Source organism: Pantherophis guttatus, chromosome 1 (genome assembly GCF_059756535.1).
Source record: "Pantherophis guttatus breed Tessera chromosome 1, ASM5975653v1, whole genome shotgun sequence".
NCBI classification, from domain to species: Eukaryota; Metazoa; Chordata; class Lepidosauria; order Squamata; family Colubridae; genus Pantherophis; species Pantherophis guttatus.
This window is the reverse complement of record NC_142063.1, coordinates 267,227,817-267,237,861: the sequence shown is the minus strand read 5'-3', so window position 1 is coordinate 267,237,861 and position 10,045 is coordinate 267,227,817. Positions and strand designations below refer to the sequence as shown.

General features: G+C 37.1%; 1 protein-coding gene across 6 annotated transcripts in view; it reads right to left on the bottom strand.

The window, feature by feature from the left end:
* Positions 1-137: 137 nt before the first annotated feature.
* The window catches only part of TIAM2 (TIAM Rac1 associated GEF 2), a 110,624-nt gene continuing 100,716 nt past the window's right edge, over positions 138-10,045 (bottom strand). For all 6 annotated transcript variants that reach the window (XM_087882855.1, XM_034428585.2, XM_034428587.2 and 3 more), the window contains 7 exons: positions 9,220-9,338; positions 8,334-8,442; positions 5,915-5,973; positions 5,153-5,252; positions 3,485-3,572; positions 2,903-3,057; positions 138-1,246 (listed from right to left, as the gene is read on the bottom strand). In XM_087882855.1, coding sequence (XP_087738981.1) covers positions 606-1,246; positions 2,903-3,057; positions 3,485-3,572; positions 5,153-5,252; positions 5,915-5,973; positions 8,334-8,442; positions 9,220-9,338 — 1,271 coding nt within the window. In that variant the 3' untranslated portion in view covers positions 138-605. The remainder of the gene's footprint in view (positions 1,247-2,902; positions 3,058-3,484; positions 3,573-5,152; positions 5,253-5,914; positions 5,974-8,333; positions 8,443-9,219; positions 9,339-10,045) is intronic.

The following is a 10,045-nucleotide window of genomic DNA, read 5'->3' as shown; positions in this document are numbered from 1 at the left end:
ATGAGAATAAGGATCATTTTTCTTAAAACTCAAGTGATACTACTTTGTTTATTTTCTAAGTGCAATCAAGTCCCAAGACGAAATGTAAAATAACTGAAAAGTAACCCCCCCCAAGAAAACACCCAGAAAGCTTCCTATTTCAATTAACATTTTACTGTACAAGCTTATAGAGAAAATAAAAATACCATAAGATTACAGTACAAGCTTTTTATATGTACAAACATATATAAACATATATAAAAATCAAATATAAACAACCATATACATTTTAGTACAACGTACAGAGGACTTTGTTACTCTGTATTGAAATAATTTAACTTTAAATAAAGCAAAAACTAACATGCTCTTAAATGCTCAATGAAAACTAATTGGACTCAGGTCAAAAAATGAACATCTCACCTCCCCATGTTTTCAAAAACGTTTAAATGTTACCCAATACTGAAAGGGGAAAAGATTAGTTTACAGAATTTGCAGATTCAAGGTAAACTTTTTTGTTTTGGAATAAATTAAAATAACTTAAGCCTTTACAACTACTTTTATGGAAAAATCCAGTAGTGCATTAAACTGAAGAGTAAGTAGTTTCATCAAAATGCAAATCAAAATAGCTAAGACTTTCCATGTCTGTCTCCTGATTCATAAAAGCAATCCTCATTAACCACTGATGTCAAACTTTGCACACTAAATTCCCTTTCTAAAATTGAATTCAGGTCAAAACCCGGAGACTCAGGCTGATTGTCAAGTGACAGATGCTGTTCTTGCATTGCCCGCAATGTTCCTTTGTCACGTCTTGTGCTGTTCACTTTTCGTTTAATAGGGCAAAAGTGAGCGCGAACTAGTTTAGGCTGTTCTTCTGCTCTCTGCCCACCTCTGTTCTCTGTCTCAGGAGGATACTCCGTCTCCACATCATCGTTCTGAATCTCCGAAATCTGCAACCGCTGGAATTGGATTTCTATGTCTTTCGTGGGATTGCTTTTTTTCAGAAGTTGCTGGAAATTATCTTCCTCATCACTTAGAATATCCGATTCCTTTACAGGACTATTTGAAAAATCGGATGCACAGCTCTGTAAACTCTTCATGGGAGATGAGTTTTTAGATTCCAGGATACTGTCAGTAGTTTGGCAGCTGCTACTTGGTGTACTGCTGCTCAGACTGCATTCATCAGAATCCGGTTCATTTCCTTTTCTTGTACTGCTGTTCCAATCATTACTGGGAGAATTCTTCAATAATTTCAGTGATCTGGAAGAAGCTGCCAATGTAAAAATACATCCATCAAGTTTCTGTACTCAACAACTGTGGTAACCATTTAAACATTATGATTGATGCAATTAAGTGCTATAGAAGAGAGAGAGACTGCAGAAAATAAACATTGAGAATCTGGACAGCAGAGGGCAGGCAATCTTTCAAGACCAGCATATTTGGCATAAGAAAAACACGATTGCCTACTGATATTTGGGTATTTAGTGAGAACGAATATGGTTTCTCTTTCTCTTCCTAGGCCCCCTATGATGCTTTTCACCAGCTTAGTCCTGGCTTTTTCTAGTTGGGTGAACTCTTTTCCAGAATAGGTCCCAGATTACAACTTTCTAGCGTTGTTATTGCAGACTATAGAAGGGTCATAGGGAAGTATTTACTTTGTAGCATGACACAAACCTTCCATTTATTGCTTTTCAATTAAAATGATAGAAAAAAAATCAAGTCAAGTGAGATGAAAGGCATAGCCTGGAAAGTGCCTAGAAAGCATCCATGGGCACCATGTTGTTTCTGTCATCTTAAAGGGCTTTACTGTCACTGAAAAAAACTCTGGTCTTTGAAGAAAAGCATGAACATTAATGGAACTCCTGAAGTCACCTAAAGTTTCCTAGTCATCGTTGTATAGTTGCTAAAGGAAAAATTTGAGCTAGGCAGTGCATAGTCAAAGCAGGTAATGGGATAATTTTAATGATTTTTAAAACCACAAAATCCATCCTTTACTTTGAATGTTTACTTTTTCAGCTAGAATATTTGCCCCATTATAGGAAGTCCTCACAGAACACACAATTGGACTGGCAGTTCCATTACTAAGCAATGCAGGTAAAGTGAAATGTTACATAACTTCACGGGCTTACATTATAAGTGCTGTCTGTGGTCATCAAGTGAATCATTAAGCACAATATTACATGACTGACTTGCTACTTCCAAGGGGCTTCTCCATTGATTTTGCCTGTCAGAATTTGGATATGAAGGTCACTAATGGTGATCACATGATCATGGTAAGCTGCAACTGTTGTAAATGCACTCTGGTCGCCAGGCACTCAAACTGCAATTAGTTATGGGACCTCAGGTATGTGGCAATTGCCACAACTTTGAAAACGGCATAAGTGTTTCTCAGCACCTTAATTTTAAATGGTTGCTGAACAAGTGGTTGGTAAATAAGGACTGCCTATACATTTGTTGATATTTCCCATTGTTACAGATAGAGCAGTTATAAAGGAGTATTGAACTAGCATTACTGGTTCTGGTAATATAATCTGTAAAGATTTCAGCTGGCTTGTAAATATGTCTTCCTTAAATTATTTCAAGATGGAAAACACACATTTCTTTATTATACTAGGTTAAAAATAGTTTCCTGTTAATTAATTTGAAGCCATTGGCCCATTTGGAATGTTAAGTCTACATTATGGCCAATTTCTCAGAACTGTTACCACAGTAAATATGGCAAGCAAAAAAAATATCGCTCTGTTGAATTCTAAATAAGTATTTTGGAAGGCATTCTATGGATTAGACAGATCTTGTTTTGCTTCTCCAATACTTTTAATGGAATACAACTAACATATGTTGAAGCGTAATTGATCACGATTAATATTATTGCCACAGACTAATACACAAAAATGTTGATATACATATTAAGAAAATATTTTCTTACCCAATTTTGCTGAAACAGGAATTCGATTCTTATGCAGCATGAGGCGATTTTTATACGCTTTCTCAAAGGGCAAGTCACATTTTATTTGACGCCTGAAGTTTTCTCTTAGAATTGAACGAATCACTTTGACTATGTTGGTCTTGCTTTCACAGTCACTGTAGTTGTGGGGGAAAAACAGTAAGTCAATGCAAAAATGTCTAATGGATTTTTTTCCAATTCAAAACATTAAGTTTAGCTATCAACGCCTGGTTCTCTTTGTATATACTGATTCTTTTGTTGCCCAAAGCAACATTTCTTTTCTCAGTAACAAAACGGCATCTGGCTCAGGTTAGTCTTTTGCATATCCCCCAAATCAGCACTTCTGTTTGGTTCACTTTTGAGAACTCTCTGAATAGCATCATAAGATTCTTTCATTTGACTTTGACCAAACAGGAGAGATATATATGGGACTCTTACGTGAATAAACAAATAGTATAGTATTTACATAGATTAGTTTATTAATATTAATTTATGATATTGTTTAAAAAGGAGGAGAAAGTAGAAATAATCCACTTAGAAATTAGGAATCAATTTTGGTTCCACCTGCTGCACAACTGAAAGGTTGTTTCAGGTCTTCCTTCTAATTCCGACTTTGTATGAATCAGTTCCCAAATACTGCTGTTTTCTGTTCCTGTGGGTAGAAAGACACTTTATTACAAACTTTAATGATACCTACAAAACTCTAGCCAAAGAATTTCACGTATGAGAATATAATTAGGGCTTCAAGTTCATCCAAGAGATCGTATCAATGGTTTTTTCTTGCAACAAGGATTTTGCTGAAGTTACTGGGGTTTTTTTTGTCTTCCAAAATTCAAACCGTGAACAAAACTGAGATCTGGCTTTTCTGCTAAGTACAAGTAGTCCTGTGCTGCAACCATTTGTTCAGCAACTATTCAGAGTTAAAGGGGCATTGAATGAAGGGACTTGCAACTAGTCTTCAAAATTGCCAAGCACCCGGATCACAATCACATGACCAGAGGGCTGCTGGAACAGCCAGAAATTTTGAGGATTGTTGGTAAGTACCACTTGTTAAGCATCATCATAACTTAAAACAGTTGCTGAATTAGTAGTTGTTAATGGAGAACTACCTGCACAGGTCATTCTTAAATTTTGGATTCTTCTTAAGTTTAGTTAATTTAGTTAATTTTTCTTAAATTTAGAAGCATAAACATCTGTGCGTGCATGCAGTGAAGCACTGTATATTGTGGTGTTTACAATTTAGTCTGTGATTAATTTATAATTGATCAAAGGCAAGAATGAAAAATACTTTATACAAGTTTTAGCATTTCAACTGCTATATTATTTGTTACTAGAAACAATTCATACTTCAAAGCATTGTTTTGACATTGTTTTAGGGAGTTCTTTTCAACAATCGTTTTGTCTACCTCAGGGCTGTCAAACTTGTGACCCGCGGGCCGAATGCATCACGCATTGGCCACACCCATGCCCTTTATTGAAGGGGAAAGAAGTCACGATATGTCATGTGACACCATGAGTTTGACACCCTTGGCCTCATTGGTGCATTGGTGATTCACAGAAACACATTTAGTGATTGATCAGAAAAAACAAGGAGGATTGTTATTTGGTTTAAAGAAAACTTTCCTGTAAAGTAAAGCCATCTTTTCTTCTCCTTGTGTCCTTTTTGGAACTCTGACTAAGATTCTTTTTTTGTTGATAAGACTTTCTTGAGTCGAATTCTACTCACAGGATTCATGTTAACGAAAATTAGGATGTAATGGCTCTCAGCAATCCCTTCCTTTTTCCCTCTACTGCTGCCTTTCTTGGTGTTTCCAAAAATCACCCAACCTTGTAAAAGGTAGCATGGGCATGGGAAACTAGCAGGAAAGAGGGGCAATCAGCAAAGATTGCCTTTTCTGTTCCATTTGTCAGAAGTATTTCATCACGGACCAAAGGTACCTTACAGTGGAAAAGGCTTTTAGATAAGCAGAGTAAGTAAGAATAGGCTTACTGCCTAATGTACAAAAGTATTAAAAGTGCTTAAAACTAGAGTGAATTCTTTCTGTAAATTCTTTGATATTTAAAACTGTATCCAATTAGCCTGCTTGATACACTGAACTTTTCATCAGTACAATATTTATTTATGAAGGAAGCAATGAAAGCTTTAATAGAATATATTCACGGTTGGCAAACTTTCCAAATGATAAAAATAGAGACTATTTAAACATTATATTTTTGGTAAAATCAAGTCACCTGCTGTATTACCCAGTCGAACCTGAAGAGCAGATAAAGGAATCAGCCAACGAAATTTAAACAAATCCAGATCATTCTGATTATTACGGACATTACCTGCCTATTTAAAAGAAGGACAAAAAGAGAGGACAATTAAAAATATTATCCCCAAAACTGTTTGTTATTCAATCTAAGAATTTTGCTTTTCACTCCTATCTTTTAAAAGTGTGGTCATAATATAAGAGAGGGAACTTGCCCGATTTATGCTACTCAATTACGAAGAGGAGAGGAGAGAAGAGAAGAGAATTCTTTATTCGCCAAGTGTGATTGGCCACACAAGGAATTTGTCTTAGGTGTATATGCTCTCATGTACATAAGGAGAATAAAATACATTAATCGTGAATAAAAAGATACAGATAAAAAGATACAGATAAAAAGATAAAAAGATTCTGGTGTGCAGTGCCCTATAGCATTGTTTTGAGAGTTGAAGTTGAAACAATTTATGTCCAGGATGTGAGGGGTCTGTAAATAAGAGCATAGTTTATGTGTGTTTTTGCAAACTTGTTTCATATTCAGCTGGAATAATCATTTTAAATCAACATCTAAGGCTTTTAAAGATACATACCGGTACACGATTCCTTTATTTTTAGCAAATTATTTCTTCTGATAATTGATGTCTAGAGTATTTATATCCCTAAAATATGTGCTTTTTATTCAATAACTCTAAATTCCAACTGTATACTTACATACCACTCATGATTTATTAGTAATCTAAATACTTACCAATTTCTTTTTCAATTTGCAGTTCTCTTTATACACTAAGATGACTGCCCGTTTGAAAACTAAGAAAGAGAAGATAGCTTTTATTGGTATACTGCCATATTATTCAGTACATGCTAAATTACTTTTTAAAATTCAGCAGAGACTGACACTGTGCATTACAAATGCCACTTTGATAAGTGCTTCACTGTTTGGTCAAGGTCTTGGACCAAATTCCTGAGCCTGCCAGTAATTTCCTGAGAATATTATCACATACGCTTCAAGCTGAATGTCAAAATAGGATACAAACTCTGAATAGGATTATGCAAATACAGTATAGATTAAAATAAAATATTAAAATCAGGTTCAACAGTAAGAAATATGCATGTATAAGAAACATTGGGGGGGGGGTTCCTGTAATACTAAAAACAGTGAGATAGCATACAAACATGCTTGTTTAAATACCCAACAATAATTTGCCATATGCACAACTATATTTAATATATATTGCATATAGTAAGTAACATTCAATTGCACAAGACCAACAGGAAGCTTAATAACTGCTAAGAAAAGCTACATGACATTCATTCTAATGTTTGGAATTTGCTTTCCACATGAATTGCTAAAAGCATCAATCTTGGTACCTTCCAAATACTATAGTCTATGAGTTGCCATCACAGTGCAACATCACCAAGTGCTGCTGAATAAGTGACGAGAAGAAATGCAAAAATCAGTTAATGAGAAGGATTCTTTCACTCAGCAAAAGTGTCAGTTGATTTCCACTGTTGCTATGAAGCATTGGTCTGAAGTGGCCCGAGGAAATATTGAGAAATAGCATCCTAAAAGGCTCTGGATGTCCTGCAAAGCCATGGAAAGTACAGTCCTAGTTTGGTATGATAGTTCAGTTACAGCACTAGATGGAGGGAGACCACAAATTCTAGTCCTCCCTTAGGCATGAAATGGAACGAGAGGAAGACCTCTTGCCCTCCAACTCTGCTCTGAGAGATCTTGTAACACTCCTAATACAGATTTGATACAAAGAAGTACATGAAAGATAGGAAAATTCACGTGAGTGAATAGATCCATTTGCTTATCCTTGGATTTTATCTTGTATGTAACATCTACATAGCCTTGTTTCTTTAAATGATTAACTGGGTTGCTCAAAGGATAACATTTTGAGAATATTTTATTTATTTATTTATTTATTTATTTATTGCGATTTATATGCCGCCTTTCTCCCTAGGGACTCAAGGCGGCTTACAAAATGACAACTTCAATACAAATCACAATACAATACCAAATTAAAATCAGTAACTCAATTAAAAAACGATTTAAAATTATACCAGTGTACCCCCAAACGGATCAGTTTAATTGGCGGAAGAGCCACGTCTTCAGCTCACGACGGAAAGAAAGAAGGTCGGGGGCTGTCCTGAGCTCAGTGGGCAATCCATTCCAGAGGGTCGGGGCTCCCACAGAGAACGCCCTCCCCCTGGGGGTCGTCAGCCGACACTGTTTGGCCGACGGCATCCTGAGGAGGCCGACTGTGAGAGCGCACAGGACGATGGGAGAACGGCTGGAGATGGTCCTGCAAGTACCCTGGGCCTAAGCCATGAAGGGCTTTATAGGTGAGCACCAGCACCTTGAAACGTATCCGGAGTGCCACCGGTAGCCAGTGCAGCTCACGCAGGAGAGGTGTTACACGGGAGTATCTAGACGCCCCCGTAACTACCCGCGCAGCTGCATTTTGGACTAGCTGAAGCCTCCGGACACATCCCAAGGGCAGCCCCATGTAGAGGGTGTTATACAGTAGTCCAACCTAGAGGTAACAAGGGCGTGAGTGACCGTGGCGAGGGCATCCCGGTCTAGGAATATCCAAAAAGAAATAACACATCACCATTGCCAGGGTGTTAATTTTGACTCCAAGCAGTTCGTATCACAGACAGAATTAACTATGTCCATCCAGGTAGCCCTACAGTTGGAACACCTAAACCAAGCAATTAATCCATTTTGCATACCTAATTTTAGAAACACAGCAGCTGAAAATAAATCCCTTCCATTACTGAACTAATCTTCAAAGTCTAAGGGCACTCAGCCCACCTTCCAAATCCTGACTGCCACGGTGATTAAACCATGTCTACTGCTGCCTTTCTGGCCAATGGGAAAAAGTTAGTGGTATTATGAATCCCTATGGTACTTTCCTAAAGCAAAATCTAGAGGGATACTAGACAGCAGGCATTGGACCAGGTCTAATGTTCCCCAAAATGACAATGCTTTAATTTTCTGGTGGGATGAGAATTCTCAGAATCACCAATGCAAATCTGAACAGATTAGTGACTGGCTGTGTTAAGTCTATCCTAAGCATAGCTCCTAAATCAGCTTAAGTTTCAAATTTTTGTGGGGAGGGGGGAGGTTGTTTTTAATAAAATTGATATTGATCACTCACCAAACACTGTGAGCTCCAACTCTTTTCTTGTTTTGCCCAACAATGTGAATGGGTTCAACCATGAAACAGTAGAGTGCAAAAGAAGTTCTCCCATGGAAAGTTCTGTGACCTAAAAAAGAAGGAAGATGGAAGACAATTTCCTCAATAGAGGACAATCAACATTATATCAAAAGTTCACTGTAAAATACCCACTGATTTTAGAAAAACGTAAATTCACCATTCCAATGGTTTCAAAAAATGTCAGCAGTTAATGTGAAAGACTTGATAGTGACAGGTATCTCATGATACAATCCTCCTTTTTAAGGCAGCAAACTTTGAAGAGGCATTCTGTTTAACATGTCTTGGACTCCAGTTACTGCAGCAACCCAAAATCTTATTGAGTGCAGTGAGATTTACTACTAGGAGGATATATGTACAGACAGGACTAGTTTAAAGAATTTGCCTTCAGAACAAGTGATCTGCACATCATAAGCATCAATTAAAAGCTAGGATGTGACCTATTTGTATATTTTAATGGTACTGTGTAAAATAGCTTATATGACAGAGAAGATAACAACAGACATTAACACACAAGGTATTGATCAGCAACTGAAGAAAGATGTTGCTGTCTTTTTTTTTTTTTTTTTCTTGTTAAGAGTAAAGATAAAATTGCTCTCAAGTCAAGCCTGGCTCTGATAACAATCCAAACAATTTTCTTGACAGAATAACAAATGCCTGCTATAGCCTTCCTTTCAGGAAATTGTTTTGAACTTCCCAATCTAAACTGGGGCGGGAAATTCTAATACATGTCTAAATCCATGTTTAGTTTTATTGTTCTGCCAGAACTAAGGCCAATGTTTGACTGATTTGTGAATAAAACTTAAAAATAGAATTCGGGCTTCCTTACCTCTTTCTCAGTTCCACTCTGGTCTGCAACTAATTGGTCAAACACTGCACCATAATCCTCGTAAATCTTTTGCATTTCATTGATGTGACTGGCCACCTTTTCCATTGCCTTCAGCGCTTCTGCAGTTTTGAAGACAAGACTGTGATTTAACAGATAGTTACATTTAACTTACCTGCCTTAAGGTCTCAGGCTGATGAGGTACAGATGTTACATTATGTCTTGCCTTCATGTATGGGGTTTTACACGATTTCACCTTTCTTCTTGGCAGGGAGAAAAAATTCTATTTTTACATAAAATCCTGTGTGGTGCTTTTGATTACTTTGACCACCAGGAGGCACTACCTTAATAATTATCTTTATTGGGATTTGTCAGAGATAAAATAGCCAGACTTTATTCTATTTAGGTCAAACTTGTACACCCCTCAACATCTACTAGGAACTGAACTCATGCACTCTCACACTTGGATGATTATATACAGAGCATTAGCATTAGGAGATCCAGGTCCCTGCAGTCAACAGTCTGCAGGAAGGGATATACAAAAGTTATCAGCTTCCCTTAAGGTTTCAGAGCACATAGGACACACTGTGTAAAAACAGGAATTCTATCCACCCACCCATCTCCCTGCAAGAGTGGCCATGTTGGAAGTCATATAAAGAAATCCCCATGCACAGGGACATGACATACTATAACATCTGAATATTTACGTTCTGGGATCTTAAGGGAAAATGGGCTGTTCCAACAGCCTCTATATATCCCTTCCGAAAAATGGCTTAGCACCATATCTCAGATAGCTTCTAAAGCACTGCATAAAATCATCCAAGTATAT